General features: G+C 26.0%; 2 protein-coding genes across 14 annotated transcripts in view; one reads left to right on the top strand and one right to left on the bottom strand.

Annotated features, from left to right (window-relative positions):
- Positions 1-10: 10 nt before the first annotated feature.
- Positions 11-11,812, top strand: LOC126903366 (uncharacterized). 12 transcript variants are annotated; one of them, XM_050681537.1, is made up of 7 exons: positions 11-150; positions 209-345; positions 6,167-6,240; positions 6,313-6,441; positions 8,247-8,325; positions 8,389-8,569; positions 11,606-11,812. In XM_050681537.1, the coding sequence occupies exons 2-6, from the start codon at positions 306-308 to the stop codon at positions 8,565-8,567; spliced, it is 501 nt and encodes a 166-aa protein (XP_050537494.1). In that variant the 5' UTR covers positions 11-150; positions 209-305; the 3' UTR covers positions 8,568-8,569; positions 11,606-11,812. The 12 variants fall into 12 exon arrangements, with proteins under 12 accessions (XP_050537494.1, XP_050537495.1, XP_050537498.1 ...); XM_050681538.1 differs by lacking the exon at positions 6,167-6,240 and adding an exon at positions 3,784-3,857; XM_050681541.1 differs by lacking the exons at positions 6,167-6,240; positions 6,313-6,441 and adding exons at positions 3,784-3,857; positions 3,930-4,058.
- LOC126903364 (uncharacterized) overlaps positions 9,856-19,576 on the bottom strand; it is a 16,682-nt gene continuing 6,961 nt past the window's right edge. Inside the window, exons 10-21 of one of the 2 annotated variants that reach the window (XM_050681529.1) lie at positions 18,509-18,697; positions 17,504-17,692; positions 16,856-16,991; positions 16,660-16,795; positions 14,460-14,661; positions 12,880-13,156; positions 12,681-12,793; positions 12,285-12,583; positions 11,846-12,081; positions 11,556-11,789; positions 11,283-11,441; positions 9,856-10,729 (exon numbers count right to left, since the gene is read on the bottom strand). In XM_050681529.1, coding sequence (XP_050537486.1) covers positions 10,586-10,729; positions 11,283-11,441; positions 11,556-11,789; positions 11,846-12,081; positions 12,285-12,583; positions 12,681-12,793; positions 12,880-13,156; positions 14,460-14,661; positions 16,660-16,795; positions 16,856-16,991; positions 17,504-17,692; positions 18,509-18,697 — 2,314 coding nt within the window. In that variant the 3' untranslated portion in view covers positions 9,856-10,585. The remainder of the gene's footprint in view (positions 10,730-11,282; positions 11,442-11,555; positions 11,790-11,845; positions 12,082-12,284; positions 12,584-12,680; positions 12,794-12,879; positions 13,157-14,459; positions 14,662-16,659; positions 16,796-16,855; positions 16,992-17,503; positions 17,693-18,508; positions 18,698-19,576) is intronic. The other variant, XR_007703474.1, reaches the window with a different exon arrangement.

The raw sequence follows: 19,576 nt of genomic DNA, 5'->3' as shown, positions 1-19,576 counted from the left end.
AAAACAACGTATGGAAAATTGCTCAGCTAAAATTTAAACATTTAAATAATTATTTTTTAAATTATTATCTTCTTAAGTAAATAAATCACTGTCATGTATTTACAAACTATACTAATTTTTTGTTCAGTATGTTTTTTTACCGGCACAGTGGTAAGTATTTATTCAATGGTTTATTTATTTATTAAACATGCTATATAAATATTTTAAGAGCCAAGGACTTAGTGCACGTCAAATATATCTCTATCGTCAAATGATATGGATATATGATAGGGATATTAACAAAATAAATCATGCTTTAAAATGTAATGGTATCAATTCGAAGTCCATCGAAGAGATCTGCAATAAGTATAGAACTACTAAAAGTAATTTATAATTTATAGCTTTAGTTTTTTTAACATAATTTTTTATTTATATGTCAATTACTATTTTTAAATAAATTTGATTACTTTAAAATTTATTTAAACTAAAAAAATACTCAATTTTAAATACTATAAAAATATATTTATAGTTAAATGTTTTTGCTTCGATGAGAAGCTAAGAATGGATAATTTTACGTTTTTATTTTTATCTCTGTCACAACTTTTTCTTAGCTCTACCTGATGAAAATTTTCCCTCATTCCCTCGAAATGGGGGACATCTCCAAAACAATTACAATTATTAAGATCCGTAAATTTTGATATTTTTTCATTATAGCTTCGATGCGAAGCTGAGAAGGTATTAATTTTACTAGTCTAGTCTAGATATTACTATCTAGTCGAAATATGTCTTCGACTAGATACGATTTGTGATCTTTGACGTATCGAAATAAATCGGTTGGGTGAGAGCGGAGAAAAAGGGGTAACAGACACAAAAATACATACATCATAGTAAAATTAATACCTTCTTAGCTTCGCATCGAAGCTAAAATGAAAAAATATCAAAATTTACCGATTTTAAAAATTGTAATTATTTTGGAGATGTCCAAAGTAGTGGCAATGATGTAATAATATTTATTTAATGTATTTGTATATGTTAAGTAAAAGTTAAATTTTGAGCTGTACTTGAGCTACGTTAATGACATCAAACATAATTCAAATACGTTATATGTTGTACTGTTCAGTTGGGTGCTGCACGATGATCCAATTAAGTTATTATTTTGATTAAACAGCTTAAATAAAAAAAATTAATGTATACTAGTGTTACTATTAATAAATAGTTGTCTATGTCTTATGGCGACAAACGTTATGTATAGTAATACTATTGAAAAGAACGTTGAATAGTAATTCAATGTTAAAATAATTAAAATTAAATGTTTGAGAAATAAAGCTGATTAATACTGATGTATTAATGAATACTTTTTTGATTAAAATTTGATTTTTTATGGTGTTCGAATGAATTTGTAAAAGAATTATCCTAAATTATATAAATTATGCATTAAGTGAGAGTTGGACTTTGAGAGATATTTGAGCTGACATTTTACGATGACAAACGTAATTGAAATATGTAAAGATACTGGCGTACGTAGAATTTATTAAAGAGGGTGGTGTCACAACATAAATGAGTAGTTAACCTTTTTGTTTTAATCAAGATAAATGGATAATAATAGATAAAAATATGTAAATTCATAATAAACATATATTTTCATATTAATTCTGTAAATTTACAAATTAATTGAATTTTATATTCTATTTTAGAAAACACATATTTTTACATACTGACCTTCACCACTTTTCACATTAATTACAATTTAACTCGTAATTTCTAATAAATTTCGCATATTTTCATAGTATATGCCCCCTTCTTATGTGAAATCCACCGCCTTCCATCCCCAAATATTCACTTTTAACCACCATACCACTAATTGTACTAGCTAAAAATGAGGGAACCTTTACAGATGGGTTTATTCTTTACCTGGTACAACATAATACTATCAATGGGAAGGGAACACCGAACTTTCTAGCTGGATAAGTTGCTTGGGTTGCTCGGTGGAGTGGCCGTTTTTATAGATTAGAACTACTTATATTGTTTCGTTACTTGAAAAAATAAAACCAAAAAAAAAAAAGAAAAAACTACCAAAAATTAAAAATATGATCACAAAGGAGGTATCATAACCACTTGAGACACCTCTTAAATACGCCATTGCATTAATATATTACATGTTGTACTATCCAAACGGATTTTTCATGGCTTTCTAATGTAGTAATAATTTAGATTAAATGGTTTAAAATTACAAATGAGCTATTAAAATTTTGTATAACATTTTAAGAACCCTTGGATATTATTTTATAATAGCGTAGAGTATAGAACATATGGTCGTTCGACTGTCGTCGGACACTGGAATGTGCTGATCAAGGGATTTAGGGCAACCATGACAAAGGACTCCCATAGTAGATCCTATAGAGTCAGTCGTGGTTCGGTATGTGAGAGTGACGCTACACATAGTATTCTAAGTCCAAGCCGTTTAATTCTAAGTCTGTACACTAAGCTGTATTCTATTTTCGTGTGTTATTTATTATAACTTTCACTGTTATTGTATTCTATTCTAATCGATCACGATTAAATTGATCATTAATAAATAAACTCTATTTTATTCTACTTTTTTACTAAAAATCTATCTTCTCCACGCGGGCCCGCATTACAAACGTAATGATCAATTTTTTATAGATGTTACAGCCACACAAATCAGCCAGATTCTGAATTTATTGGTTGAAGTTGACAAGTGGGGTGATGACAGAAATGTAAAATTACATATTAATTAGATTATTATTCTTTTTACCTTAATCGTTAACAAATTATATTGCATTTTCTAGGTGGAAAAATTGAGTATAGAAGAGGTTAAAAATTTTTCAACTAAATTCGATAATCCTGATTTAGAAAAAACATATGGTAGTTTAAATAAAGAAGATTTCAACGAATTAATTGATTCTTTAATTGAAAAAGTAATTATACATTTATTTTAAAATATTAATAATTATTTACATTCAAATAATTATTTATGATGCGAAGCTGAGAAAGTATTAATTTTTTTAATTTTTTTTGTGTCTGTTACCACTTTTTCCCAGCTCTAACCGAACCGATTTTTTTCAACGATACGTTAAAAGATCACAAATCGTATCTAGTCGAAGACATTACCCTCAAAAATTGAAAAAATTTCCTTCGTTCCCCATAAATGGGGAAAATCTTCAAAAAAATTACTAATTTAAAAATACCCAATTAAATACATATATATTTATGTTGTATTTAATATTACTACGTTAAGAAAAGGTTATTATACTGGNTATAGTAACTCAAAATAAAAGGAGAAAATTATTAAGAAGATATTTATTTTAGTAATTAAAAGGATAATTTATTAAAATTATCTATATTTGTTGGTATTATATGAGCATGAGAATAATTGAGTTACTATAATATTTATTTAATAATGAAAATGATACAATATAATTTTCTCTCGGGATATGAGTATGAGGGTATATTAGAAGATGTAAAGTATAGAAAAACAAAGTGATGTTTGAAAATTTATTAATGTAATAATAATTTTAAATATAAATTATTGTGATTAATTATCATNGACGCTACACATAGTATTCTAAGTCCAAGCCGTTTAATTCTAAGTCTGTACACTAAGCTGTATTCTATTTTCGTGTGTTATTTATTATAACTTTCACTGTTATTGTATTCTATTCTAATCGATCACGATTAAATTGATCATTAATAAATAAACTCTATTTTATTCTACTTTTTTACTAAAAATCTATCTTCTCCACGCGGGCCCGCATTACAAACGTAATGATCAATTTTTTATAGATGTTACAGCCACACAAATCAGCCAGATTCTGAATTTATTGGTTGAAGTTGACAAGTGGGGTGATGACAGAAATGTAAAATTACATATTAATTAGATTATTATTCTTTTTACCTTAATCGTTAACAAATTATATTGCATTTTCTAGGTGGAAAAATTGAGTATAGAAGAGGTTAAAAATTTTTCAACTAAATTCGATAATCCTGATTTAGAAAAAACATATGGTAGTTTAAATAAAGAAGATTTCAACGAATTAATTGATTCTTTAATTGAAAAAGTAATTATACATTTATTTTAAAATATTAATAATTATTTACATTCATAACCCAAGATTTTTTCTCTATCTACATAAAATTAATAGAGCTCATAGTAATTTTGAACAAATAATTAATTAACTTTTTTTCAAATAATTTTAATGATTTTATATATTAAAGATATCACGTTTTATATAAAAGACAGTCATTATAAACGGAGAGTAATTTTTTGTGTATTGGCAACACTGTGAATCAAAAAGTAATTATGTATACCTATTCTATATTTAAAACTGTATTAGGATTCAACCATAAGACTATCTTTTTGATTAATTTTTAATTATTTAAAACATTCATATTAATATTAGCTAATTTTCGTTTTGCAATATCGTGATTTAATATATTAAATGGGCTGTACAATTCGATTTTCATATCGATTGACACAAATCTGCTCCCGAAACCGTTCAGATAACGAAAGAAACTTATAAAGAAAAATGCCTAAGTAAGTCGACAATACTCCGATGGTACAACGTATTCAAAGAGGGTAGAGAATCACATAGAGTCTTCGCCGTCGAAAATAGTCCGATAGTTGACATAGCGATCACAGTTATTATTTTGTTTTTAGTTTCGATGCGAAGCTANACATTTATTTTAAAATATTAATAATTATTTACATTCAAATAATTATTTATGATGCGAAGCTGAGAAAGTATTAATTTTTTTAATTTTTTTTGTGTCTGTTACCACTTTTTCCCAGCTCTAACCGAACCGATTTTTTTCAACGATACGTTAAAAGATCACAAATCGTATCTAGTCGAAGACATTACCCTCAAAAATTGAAAAAATTTCCTTCGTTCCCCATAAATGGGGAAAATCTTCAAAAAAATTACTNCTTTACTTTTTCTGGTTTCCTACTTAATTTATGTACTCATTATATTTACTTTGAATATGAATTTACCTTAATGATTTCAGGACTAATGTTGAAAAAATGAATATACTTCAACCTTCCATGTAAAATCGTATTTTGTCAAGCCACCCCTCGCACTCGTCAAAAGTCCACAAGGTGAAGTGGCAGCGAGAGAGATTGACAGTTTTCATGCCCCTTTATATTAAACCCAACTCATCTACCTATGCAAGAAGTGCCACGACCCCCCACTACCATCCGCCTATCACCCAACCCGTGTTATTTACCACACACCATTTTACTCAAAATAGACAATTTGCCACAACCAAAGAACTTCCCATAATTACCACAGCAGATTCATATCAATGTATTTCCAGACACATTTCTCGGAATAGTCCAAAGTATTAACATGAATAACATTTCCAATTTGATGACCAACAGGCAACAACATATATACCACTGAACAATGAGTGGTGTATGTATTATAACAATACTATCAATGGGAAGGGAACACCGAACTTTCTAGCTGGATAAGTTGCTTGGGTTGCTCGGTGGAGTGGCCGTTTTTATAGATTAGAACTACTTATATTGTTTCGTTACTTGAAAAAATAAAACCAAAAAAAAAAAAGAAAAAACTACCAAAAATTAAAAATATGATCACAAAGGAGGTATCATAACCACTTGAGACACCTCTTAAATACGCCATTGCATTAATATATTACATGTTGTACTATCCAAACGGATTTTTCATGGCTTTCTAATGTAGTAATAATTTAGATTAAATGGTTTAAAATTACAAATGAGCTATTAAAATTTTGTATAACATTTTAAGAACCCTTGGATATTATTTTATAATAGCGTAGAGTATAGAACATATGGTCGTTCGACTGTCGTCGGACACTGGAATGTGCTGATCAAGGGATTTAGGGCAACCATGACAAAGGACTCCCATAGTAGATCCTATAGAGTCAGTCGTGGTTCGGTATGTGAGAGTGACGCTACACATAGTATTCTAAGTCCAAGCCGTTTAATTCTAAGTCTGTACACTAAGCTGTATTCTATTTTCGTGTGTTATTTATTATAACTTTCACTGTTATTGTATTCTATTCTAATCGATCACGATTAAATTGATCATTAATAAATAAACTCTATTTTATTCTACTTTTTTACTAAAAATCTATCTTCTCCACGCGGGCCCGCATTACAAACGTAATGATCAATTTTTTATAGATGTTACAGCCACACAAATCAGCCAGATTCTGAATTTATTGGTTGAAGTTGACAAGTGGGGTGATGACAGAAATGTAAAATTACATATTAATTAGATTATTATCCTTTTTACCTTAATCGTTAACAAATTATATTGCATTTTCTAGGTGGAAAAATTGAGTATAGAAGAGGTTAAAAATTTTTCAACTAAATTCGATAATCCTGATTTAGAAAAAACATATGGTAGTTTAAATAAAGAAGATTTCAACGAATTAATTGATTCTTTAATTGAAAAAGTAATTATACATTTATTTTAAAATATTAATAATTATTTACATTCAAATAATTATTTATGATGCGAAGCTAAGAAAGTATTAATTTTTTTAATTTTTTTTGTGTCTGTTACCACTTTTTCCCAGCTCTAACCGAACCGATTTTTTTCAACGATACGTTAAAAGATCACAAATCGTATCTAGTCGAAGACATTACCCTCAAAAATTGAAAAAATTTCCTTCGTTCCCCATAAATGGGGAAAATCTTCAAAAAAATTACTAATTTAAAAATACCCAATTAAATACATATATATTTATGTTGTATTTAATATTACTACGTTAAGAAAAGGTTATTATACTGGTAATCGACCGTTGTGTCACCCGTATAGATAGTAATATGAATTAGTTTACTTCCTACCATCTCCATCCTAATTTCTGTACAAGTGTACAATTGTTGATTGTGATTTTATAAAATATGTAACAAATAATTTATTTTTGTATAGGTTATTAAAACGCGGCGTAAATACCCTTATGTGATTATTTCATGTGCTATACATTTTTTTACATACAATTATTGTTGAACTTATTTTTAAATTATTATTTTAATAAAATAATTGTCTCTATGGATAGAAGATAGTAATACTTCCACGGCCCCTCTGCCAGCCGTAAGAGGAGACTAATGAAGTTGCGTCAGGTCGACAGCCGACGTAAATTTTTTTCAAAAAGTAAAGTTTTTACACTAAGTATCATGAAAATTGCTTTGTTTTGAGCCGTGTTAAACTTAATCATTCTGATATGGAAAAAATATTATACAAGTTTATGCTTTTTAATATTAAATTGTATCAAAATATTTAAAATTTATATTTTTTTTTTATTAAAATCTTCTTTTTTTTCTTCGCCTTAATGGCAACTACTTGGGGTTAACCAATCTTATCCTAAACTTCCACTTAACACAATATCCCACATCATCTATGCTCACATCATCTGTCTTCATATTACATATAATAATATCTCTCCATCTCTTTTTTGGTCTTCCTCTACCTCTTCTTCCTTCAACATTAATTTACATAGCTTTTCTCACAGCTTCCGATTCCTTTCTTCTCATAACATGACCAAATCATCTAAGTTTATTTTCTTTCAACTTATCATAATTGACACTACACCTATACTCTCTCTTATATGTTTGTTCATTATCCTATCTTCTCTAGTCACTCCACTCATCCATCTAAGTATTCTCATCTCTACTACATTCATTCTTTTTTCAACTGCCCAACATTCTAAACCAACCATCATAGCTGATTTCATTAATCTTAGTAGTGTACTACTAGAACTTTTTTTTTTTTAATTATGTAATTATCAATAAAAATAGTAGCACTTTCATTAAGATTAATATTGGAGATTCGTCTTTCAAAAATAAGACTCGCAATTAAACTACTATCGATGGAAGTTTACTAGTTAATTGAAAGTTACATGGAAATGACTAGTAATAAAACAACATTCGTGTTTTACTTTCATCCAATATTAAAAAATGTTTAATAACTTCCACAAACATTTAAATGCAAATAGACCTATTTTTAGAATATTAAAAATACAATTAAAATAATTCTGTAAAAAATTTTAACGAATACAAAAATAATAAATTTGATTTTATGCCAAACGTTGAAATTAAAGCGTAACGTATTAATGAAGTCCAATAGAGTTAAAATTTTGCAGGTGATTTATTTACATACAATTAAAAAAAAATATTCCCGGCACTCATTAAAATTTAGAATTTGAAAAATAAGGGCATTTAATAAGGATATAGCATTAAACTATTTTTCATATTTTAGGAAGTAAAAGTGGACGAGAATAACAAAAAAAATCCTAAAGGGTCTGTGGATGATTTTGAGATGGATATTATTGACGAAAGTAATTATTAAACAAATAATTGTAAATATTCTATATTTTATTTACATTGTGGTATTTTTTTAGACAAGAAATATTTCGAATTAAGTGATGTATTGTTAAAAGTATTACAGTACAAGGCATACTATAATGGAACAATATTTGTTGAACATAATATTTGGGAAATCGTTCACGATATATTATTAAACATTTCAAATTTTAATGAACCGGAATCATTTAAACTTATACTCAGTAAAGAGAAATAAAAGTATTATTTTGTTTAAATTTTCAAAAACTCATGTTTTTTTTCTTTCAAATATTTTAAAATTATAAAAAGATGTAATTTCTACATCCAATTATTTTATGTATTTTATTATTATTATTGCTTTAGGTTTATTTAAATTTCATTTTATATTGAACCAATCATTATAGTATTAAACATTAATATTATACTCGTTAATATCTTTCTTAGTACATGTTTAAAATAATCCGTCAACGTTATTATTTGAACGGTGTATGGGTTAAATGTACCAAATTCATTCTGACATTTGTGTTTTTCGCATATTCTTATAAATATTCAGAAGACACGTTCCATAAAAAAGAAATTAGATTCATCATTTTTTTGTTGACACTAAACCTATTCTCCCTTTTATATGTTCGTTCCTTATCCTATCTTCTCTAATCACTCCACTCATCCATTTAGGTATTCTCATCTCTGCTACATTCATTCTCTGCTCTATTCTCTTGTTAACCGCACAGCATTATGAATCATACATCATAAGTGATCTTACTACAGTCTTATAGAATTTACTTTTTAGTGTCATTGGAATTCTCTTATTGTATAACACACCAAACACTTCTCTTTGCTTTATCCACCCACACTTAATCCTGTGTTTGACATTCTCGTCAATACCACCGTTCTTTTTCACAACTGATCCTAAATACTTTCCACCTCTCCCTCATGTCCTCGCTTATTGTCACTGATTTCCTCATTTCACTTATGTCGTGTTTTCTTTTTCAAACTCGTTCTCTACATACTCTGTCTTACTCCTACTTATTCTTAAACCCTTTTCATCATGAGCTGATCTCCTCACCTCTAGTCCTTGATTAATTTCCTCCCTATTTTCTCATATTTACACTAACTATATCGTCTTCGAACAACGTGCACCATGGCACCTCTTCTTGTATTTCTCTANCTATTTTCTCATATTTACACTAACTATATCGTCTTCGAACAACGTGCACCATGGCACCTCTCCTTGTATTTCTCTAGTAATTCCATCCATTACTATAGTAAATAAATAAGGGCTTAAATCAGAACCTTGGCGCAGTCTTACTCTTACCTTATAACCTTCTGTTACCTCTCCCACACTTTTTATCCTGATATAAGTGCCATCATATAATATAATATATTATATTCGCTATATTATAGCGAAGAATAGGGATGTCTTAAATTTATATGATTTAAGTATGAGTTACATTTATAGTTACATTAAACCCTATGTCACGTAATAATATTTTAAGTAATTAAAAAAATAATAGTATAAATGTAAAAAATGTAAATATTATTAATATAATTATGATAAAACTGTATTTATGTTTGAGGTGATCTATTTGATATTAATATAATGATATCTTCATGAGTTTTCTTTTACTTGTCACTTCAAAAAAGGTCGTACATTTTTTCTGTAGTTATTAAAATAACTATCAAAATAATTTTTGCATAGAGCACTTAAAGTCGTCAAGCCGAAATCGTATTGTATCACATGTCTCACAATGTCGTAGTTCAGACTTGTTGAAAACGATGACACATTTATAGTGAGTCTTACAATGGTGGTTAACTAAATTCATTGGAAAAAAATAAGGATTTCTTTTGGTAAAAAATGAATTAAGGTATAACGTGAATACGAAAAAGTCAATTTTTTTTTATAAAAAAAAAATAATAGTAAACAGAGATCATCTTTGGTCAAAGTTAAAAGAATTACAGTATATAAAAATGTAATATAAAACAGTATAGTCAATAAAAAATATAATAAGCAAGGAATGGTTATAAAAAAACAATAAGATCTTTAGTTTACAATTTAACTATTAGCATAGACGCAGTGTATGAGGTTGAGCGATTAAACTTAAAATTCAGAAAAACTAATTTTTTTTTTATATTAAAATACAATTTAAACAAAGAAAAATTTGATTTAGCTTCTCCAAAAACACTTACGCCTTTGACATTAAAAAGATGCATAAATTTAATTTTGTAAAAATTATAATTTAAACGAAACCAATTTATTTAAATTGGAAGCATTGTTGGTTCGATTAAAATTTCATTTATAGCACAAAAAGATGGCTGAGTAAGTGCAAATAAAACAGCATCTGCAATATTAGAAGCTTCTAATATTTTATATTTTGAACTACAATCGTACTGGCTTTTAGTCTGTAATAAAGTCAAAAGAAATTATTAGTTCTTAAATTATAACAATTTATCTGAAGCAAAGTTGTTAAAAAATGTGTAAACAAAACCCTGTTTAAAATATCCCCTAAAAACAATATTTTTAATGTTGATATTTACGAAATATGACTCTAACGATCTTTTTCTTGAGGGGTTAAGTCACCCTACTAAAATGAGTTCTAAATATGCCCTTGTAACAAATATCAATTTATTAAATTTTAATTATTTATATACGTTTTTACTAAAATAAATGCCTTTTATGCTAATGATATACCCTTTAATTTTTTTTCTCTGTGTCATTGTTCCCTTTAAATCTTATTAAATTCTACACTGTTCATAATAATTTGCAAAACTTAAAAATTAAATAGATTGATTTAAATATTTATTTTTTTAAGAAGCCATGCATAAAACGTATAAATAAAAAAAAATTTCTAATATTATTATTTTTTAGAGGGAGGTTAACCTCTTTACCCTTTGTCTATGTACCGTCTATTTAACACTAAATTCGCACTGATTTTTTTTACACTATAAACATTACCTCAATATCACTTGTTTTATTTAATAACTCCGTTTTTACATCGCCAGGTTGAATACAAGTTACTTTTATGTTATAATCTGTCATCTCTGTCCTTAATGCTCCTGACACACCTTCCATAAAAAATTTTGTACCGGAGTAAACACCAAGTCCTGGAAAAGACTATGTAATATGTATTTTAAAATAAAATTTGTATATACTTTGTTGTTATTTTTAATAGTCAATAATAATAAAATAATGACAAATTACAGGCTGTCTTTAAAAAATTATAATTACCCTTCGACCAGCATCTGATGTAATATTTACAATGTGCCCTTTATTTTTAGTCGTCATCTGTGGAAGTACAGCGCCAAGGCAATTAAGCATTCCATTACAATTCACTTGAACCATTTCATCCCATTCTTGCATATTGCACTTATCAAAAGACGTGTAAAACATGACACCCGCATTTATGATTAGTATATCAATTAAACCAACTGTCTTTTCAATACTTTGTACAACAGTTTTAACCTGAATAAAGAAATATTGTTTAATTTGTGTTAACTCTACTATTAATTTCGTAGTACATTAGTTTTGTCCGTTACATCCATTTTATAAGGAATAACAGATGAAAAACCAAATGATAGAATTTCGTTCCGTAATTTAATTAAACGACTTATTCTCCGTCCAGTAGGAACCACTATAGCACCAGCAAAGGCGAGTTTTTTGGTTATAGCATAACCTATACCCGAAGATGCTCCAGTTATTAATATAACTTTTGACTTTAATGGTAATGATTGGTCTCCAACAAAAATATTTTTTTCTAAAAAAAAATTATTTTATAATACACTATTTTTACTTTTCTTCATTATATATTTTTCATAGATTAAACTTTCAATGAAGTTAAAAAGTAACTTTAAATATATTAACTTTTAAAAAAATGAATATTCTTCTTTTGATCTAAATTAAATGAGTTTCATCAATAATTACTCAAGAGATAAAATAAATTGAAAAAAAATAACACACCTATAATACTTGGTTTTGGTATTAAATTTAATGTTGACAAAGTATTTAGTATTCTTGAACATTCAGATTTATTTATCACTGGATATTCTTCATTGACGAAGGATAAATAATTTTCCAAATTAGTTCTTTCTACTTTTGGATGATTTTTTAAGTATTTATCTAATTTTAATGAAGAATTAAGTAAATAAGCAAGAGAAATTAACTCTGGAATTGAATTTTTTATAATTTTATTTGTCCATTCTTCATAAGATTTTTTTTCTAATTTGTAACCGAATTCTGACATTGCTTGCCACAAATAACTGAAATGTATTTTATATAAGTAATATTACTACATAATGAACTAATATATTTAAAATATAAATTACATTAATTAATATTTAATAAAAATTCGAATACCTTGAATCTAAATAATCATTGACCATATGATACACCTTTCCTGATGATTTATCTATATTTTGGGATAATTTTACGATGGTGTTTGCTATAAAATCCACAGGAGTCAATTCTATCTATTTTCGTTTATATTAGTAGCATGTTAAACAATTTAATAAATAAAAAATGATATACCCTAATTTTATAAAACCTTAGGACTTACTTGCCAATTAATATCTGGGTATGTATTTGTATACAGTACACCTTGAATAAGAAGTAGAGTAAGATCTGATGAGTTCCAATTAGGTACATATCTGCTGCCACTTATATTACCACATCTAAATATAGATGCTGGAAATCCTTTTTTAACGGCATGCAAAATTAACTGCTCTGATAACCATTTTGTTTGACCATAACCATCGTTTAATAATGTAGCCCATTTCATTGAATCATCATTTTCTTTGACATTTTTTAAGTTTCGAGGGAACACTGAAGACGAGCTGCATACAAATTATTTCAGATTTATTTATTCATTTAAAAATGTATTTTACTTATTTGTTAAATATTTAATTTTAAACAGTAGCGTTAGAGGAAAATATTGGTATAGAAAAAATAATTCCTAACATTTTCAGATAACTTTTATAATTCTGTAAATACCTTCTTAACTTATATTAATAATTAAATAAATTTAATTTAAAAAAAAAATTATTCTTCTCTGAAGTGTTCAGTACTTTTATTATTATTTTGATTAATTATTTATATCATAAAGATCATTAAGTTCTACTCGTTTCTTCTTTCAATCCTCTTTGGATTATAGATCTGTTGCTCTACTTAAGTAAAGAAAATAGTGTTGCTGTTTTTAAATAAATTTTAAAAATGCTAGTAAATTACCTTAAAAAATTCATTCAATGTTGATAAATCAATTTTGTGAGATATTAGAATGTAATAATATAAAAAGTGTGAGTGTCAAACGTTTTATGCATAAACAATAATTTAGTATTATTAATTTAAAATAACGATATAAAAAAAAATGTTTTTGTATTAAAATGTATTATTGTTCACTAAAAACCTAAATAATTTAAATATATACAGAATTTATTTCAGAGTCGGCGCTAGAAATTGCACAAAACAATTTTATAGAGCTCATAAAAGTTTTTTTTTAATAATAAAGAATCTCTTTTTTGTCACTCACTTAATTTGCATGCCCCTTCGAAGCATTAGGGCATACTTCACACACCTCTACAAAATTTATGAGAAATAATATAACGTTTGATATTTCACTCTTCATTTCTTTCATCTTCGCGTTATTATTATATTTATCGAAGTTCAAATTATTAATTGACATATTAGAAGCTATATAGGTATATTTTTAAGTATATTTTTTATCTTAATCATTATTAATAGATTTAGGTTATTGATTAATCTGATAACAGGGTCGTCCTTTAAGAAGTGTTATCTGGGCATTTCTCCAGTCTTATTTTTAATGAAATCTCTTACTGACCGGGCTATATTTTGAGCAAACCCATTCCTAGTTAAATACCAATTTATAATAATTTAAAAAATGTAGTGAAAATTAATTTTTATTCATTGAAAAATGATTGAAAATGATTTATTTACAATCGTTAAAATGATTTTAGAAAAAGTTCCCTTATGATAACTTTTTAGAAATAAACTGCGGGCTAATCAAGCTGTTTTGTAAAATAATGTGCTGGTCAAAAATTTTGCTCTATCCTAATAAAATCTAAAACAACACTTCTTTCTGGTGATGATTTTGTTCAAGTCGTTTAAAATAGCATTTTTCACCTGATATGATGTAATGGTTTTATTTTTCCTTCTAAACAAAACTGAATAATATTTTTAGTCCCAATGACATTATTTTTATATAATGCCTTAAATGGATACGATAAATTAACTTGAGCTGCTGCATGTATAACATAATCGATGTCTAAACATAACGTGTCATAAATTTCATCCGCTAGTCCAAATTTAACCAAAGAAATGTCTCCTAAAAATTATGTTTAAGATTAAAAAAATAATTTACCCATAGTCTCCAACATATTATAAACGTAATACTTATAAATTTATTTTTTTAAATTATATTATTTAACAAAATTACTTTATAACAATTTTTAAAAATTTTTTACATAATAATATACATAGTTTTTCCCAATATTGTGTATACCCAACATTTTATTGTAAAAATATTTTAGCTAAAGCATATTGAATTTTATACGTTTTTGTATATTTTTTTGAAGTGAAACTTGTTTACAGAGGGTCCGAAAAAAAAAGATTGTTGAACATCACAGTCGAACACGGTAGGCTGTACAGTTTATTTTATATTATAATTTAGCACTTTATTTTCGAAAATTAAAGTAATTTTATTTAAAATGCATTAAATAATTTAATTTAAAATAATTTTGATTGTGCATAAAAAATAGATAGATGCATTTTTCATGTGATATCTTAATAACGAAAGAAATTTCACTTCATCTGCATGTACTCGTAACACGCACTGGTTTTTTTTATTAATATCGACCGTAAATAAAAATGAATAAAATAAAATATCATCATTAGAAAAACCTAAAATAATTCCGATTTAAGAGGTTTCACCACTTATCAATTAAATAAATTTTAAATAATAACCTAGAAGTATAGTACAGTTAATAGGAAACCTTAATTTAGGTCCTTATACTATGTTTTGAACTTCAATACCAAGAATTGATCTTAAGACTATTTAAATCACGAGATTATAAGTTAAAAAAAAAACAATTAAAATGTGATCTTTCATCCTTATTAAAACTTTGGCATAAACTAATTTAGCCATACTATGGACTCTGTTAAATATTCAGTAAAGATTAAAGGATTATGATTTATGCTTAATATACTGCGTTTTGTCAATATTATCATAAATCATTCTATATCATGAATCATTTTATATCATAATAATTATTATTATTGAATTATTCAAGAAACAGATAAACAATTAATATACGATTTATATATCAGTTACATTAATTACGTGAATCTTTTGTTTTTATTAGGTATATTTCTAAATTGAAGACCTTAAGTTAAAAACGAGACATATCCATTATTTGACTAAAGTTACTTTTTTGTGTAATTAATTAAAAAAACAGCTTCGTATCGAACCTGTAATAACCTGCATCTGTTATAATACTAATGGACATATCTCGTTGTTTCCCCAGGATTAGAAATTGGCGACTTGCATTTTTAAATAAAATGTATAAATTATTTTGTTTTATATTTAATTTAAATATTTTTATATTAAATTTTATATATTTTACAAACATTTAAATATTTTTTATATACATTTTTTTTAATATTTCCTTTTTATCACTACAAACAAAATGTATATAAACTGAAAATTATACATTTATTTTAATTAGATTAAAATAGTATATAAATAAGTATACCATTTTATATCAAAATATTTTGATAAATTTAAATCGTTAAGAATTGTGGATGAATAAAAAGTAATTAGTTTTCAGATTTATTTAAAATTTTATATTAAATATTCGTACAAATTAACATATTACGAGTTAATGACAATCTTTATTTAAAACAATAATTTATGAAAATATATAGGATTATGAATTATTTGTAATTATTTTAAAAGCTTATTAATTAAAATCAATTCTATAATTATTGTGTAAAAATTGATAAGCTTTTCATAAATCAGATGATATAATGAAGATATATTATTTGAATAATCAGTATAAACAATTGGTTTTTATAAAAAACATTGTGTTTAAATTCATCACGCCATCGTGTTTATCTTAGTGTAGCCACTTGGCATTTAACCTCTGGACTGAATTATGTGATGATGGTGCGATTATAATTTTATATCCGTCAAAAAAATTGTTAAGAGATACTTATTTTATTAACTAAAAACCATTTTTAAGTTAGTTTTAGTAATAAATTATTTATATCTAAGAAATTAGTAAAAAAAAAATAATTTGAATATATTTATTACACAAAAATTTACCTTTTAAAGTTGTTACTCTAGAATAAAATGGTCCATTTGGAAATCCATAGTCTAAGTTATACTTTCTCATAGTTCGTTCAAGTTTTTCCAAAGGTTCATATTCCACCGAACTTCGTACCAAACAAAACACATTGACCTATTCATTTATTTTAATATTAAACAATACATAAAAAATGTATTGACAAATATTTTTTACTTTAGTTAATAATAATCTTTGAAGTATAAATGCACCCACAAAACCAGTAGCTCCTGTAAGCAAAATATTTCCAGCAGTAAACTTATTTTTGTTAATATTTACTGTGCTCCAAAATGCACGTATCATTTTGTTAGGTCTAATGATCAAACATAAAAATAGCATAAAATTAATGGCATTTCCAAAATAAACCAGTTCAATTCGTATAAGTAAATATAATAGCGTAACTACTGAAAAGTTAGGAAAATAAAAATTTCAGTTTAATATTTAGTTAATTTTGACAAGTGTATCTAAATTGTATATATTATAAAAATGTATGGGTAAAATTATCTGTATAATTATTTGGTAAAATTTTACTATATACAACTTGTTGAAATGAAAAAAAAAATTTCAAAGAAATTTTATTAAAGTGATTTTCTAATTTTCTAAAAAACGTACAGCATCTGCGAAATGTACATCTATACATTATACAGATTAAATGAAAAAAAAGGTTCTAAATCATTTGACCAATATATTGACTTTTTAACATTCTATTTATCTAACTGAGTAAATATTAATGACTAACGCTTCCTTCATTTTTTCCTATTATTAAGTCCATAGTTTTAATTTATTTACAGAAAATCTGGATAAGTGTATAAAATTGTGTTTTACATTGTAGTATTGTCAACAAGATTGTTAAATTCTTCTTCCAAATTGATGTTTTCTGACGATGAAACATTTTTATCTAATAATACAGACATTTCTACAACGTTTGGATTAAGAAATAAATCATGAACACGTAAATTAGTTTTAAATGTATCGTTAATTTCACCAACAACACTTGCAGCCAATAATGAATGCCTAAAATAGTAACAAAAAAAATGTAGTAAGAATAATGAGTATTTCTGAAAAATAATTTCTTAATAAAATATTAATTATGTTAACTTAATTGTGATTTTTTTACTTTAGTCCTTATTTTTTTGAGTTATTTCACATACTGTATTTTTATTAATTAAGGAGAGAAGAAAGATTTTAATAAGTTTTACTGTAGATAATTGTAGAATTATGTGAAATTGTATCTATGATATAAATAAATGACCCTATATTCTTCATCGTATCTTATATAATCAAAAATTGATCACTGTGTCTAATATTATTAAAAATTAATTAATTACCATTATAAATTCTAAATACATACACATGAGTGAGTATGTGTTTAATTGATAATAATAATATTGTACCCGAAATACTTATCCGCGATTTTTTAGTGGTTTTTGTGAGACTTTATGAATTAATTTTTTTAATTAAATTTTAATTAATTTTTCTGGTGTAATTTTAATTGGCCAGTCATTTAACTAATTAGATCGTATTTTATAAGCTAGTTTAATATGTATGTATGAATCAAATAATACTAAAAATAATTTTCTTAATATAGTTACTATTTTAAGAGAAATCAAGTATCAAAAGAATCATTTTGTATACACTAAGAATTTATGCAACCTATGTACATTGTATGCGTGGTATTATTTATTTTTTTAGTTTTTGATTCAAGATTTCTCATAAAATAACAGGTAAAATATTTAACTTTATTTTGGCGGAATTTGAACTTGCTGTCAAGAAACAATGGTCATTTTGGTAGTAAAAGGGATAACCTGTTATTAAATGATTCGTACTTACCCTCCATTTTCAAAAAAATTATCGTGTACGTCAATGCTAAACATTTTCAACGCTTTACAAAATATAGTAGCAACTATTTTTTCTGTTTCAGTTTTCCAATTTTCTATGATAATACCTATATTTTTGTCCAATTTCACTCTTGGTAAAGCATCTTTATTTAATTTTCCAGTGGCTACAACAATTGGCAATCTATACAATTTTTAAAAATAAAAAATTTAATCATTAAAAATGTCATACTCAAATTTAAAAAACATCGGTTCCTTTTGAAAAATAAATGTTTAAAGTTTAATTAAACATTATATATTTGGTTAAACTTGAAAATATTTTATAGAAAGATAGAAATTTTTTAATAGATCTTTTCAAAGTTAAATTTGGCTATGTGCTGGTTGTTGGGTTATACGAAGGACGTTAATAATTTTCACATTATTAGTTCCACGTAACAGAATTTTCAAAAAATATCTATTATCTTAGAATAATTATTTTGCTGTATATAAAATTAAATTTCTTATAACTCAAAAGCAAATAATATGCTCATATTCTTCTTTTTTTTCCTCGTCTTAATCCCAACTTTTTGGGGTCGTCCATTATTATCCTAAACTTCCACTTGACACGATTATCCATATCATTTACGCTTACATTACCGTCCTCATATCGCATTCAATTACATCCTTCTATCGCTTTTTTGGTCTTTCTCTATCTCTTTTTCCTTCAATAGTATGCAAATATTATATTGAATTTTTTTATAATAATTAAAAAAAAAACCCAGCACAGGGGGGTCGCGGCACAGTGGTGACGTAGCATAGTTGGATCAAGTATAATGATATCTGATAGTGATTAAAATCACTATCAAAAATAAACGCTTCGATGCAAATCTTTAGATAGTGTTTAATTTTAAAAAAATTGGTGTTTTATTCCAAAAGCTACTTGATCTGCTGGTTCCTTATTAATATCTCGATTAAGATAAAGTATGTCGAATGAAAAAGGGTTTATTAAAAAATATTATTTCTCATAAAAAAATTGTGTGGATCCATAAACTTTTCAATAAGTTATAGCATTATAAAGTTAAAT

Source organism: Daktulosphaira vitifoliae, unplaced genomic scaffold (genome assembly GCF_025091365.1).
Source record: "Daktulosphaira vitifoliae isolate Bord-2020 unplaced genomic scaffold, ASM2509136v1 Scaffold_3, whole genome shotgun sequence".
Lineage (NCBI taxonomy): Eukaryota > Metazoa > Arthropoda > Insecta > Hemiptera > Phylloxeridae > Daktulosphaira > Daktulosphaira vitifoliae.
This window is presented reverse-complemented; position numbering and strand designations above follow the sequence as displayed.

Excerpts from the sequence above, each read along its gene's own strand:
- LOC126903366 (XM_050681536.1), top strand. The coding sequence starts at position 94 with ATGTATTTACAAACTATACTAATTTTTTGTTCAGTATGTTTTTTTACC. Across the intron at positions 151-208 it reads GTTTTTTTACCGGCACAGTG|AGCCAAGGACTTAGTGCACG; the intron begins GTAAGTATTTAT and ends AAATATTTTAAG. Across the intron at positions 363-6,166 it reads TAAGTATAGAACTACTAAAA|ATGTTACAGCCACACAAATC; the intron begins GTAATTTATAAT and ends AATTTTTTATAG.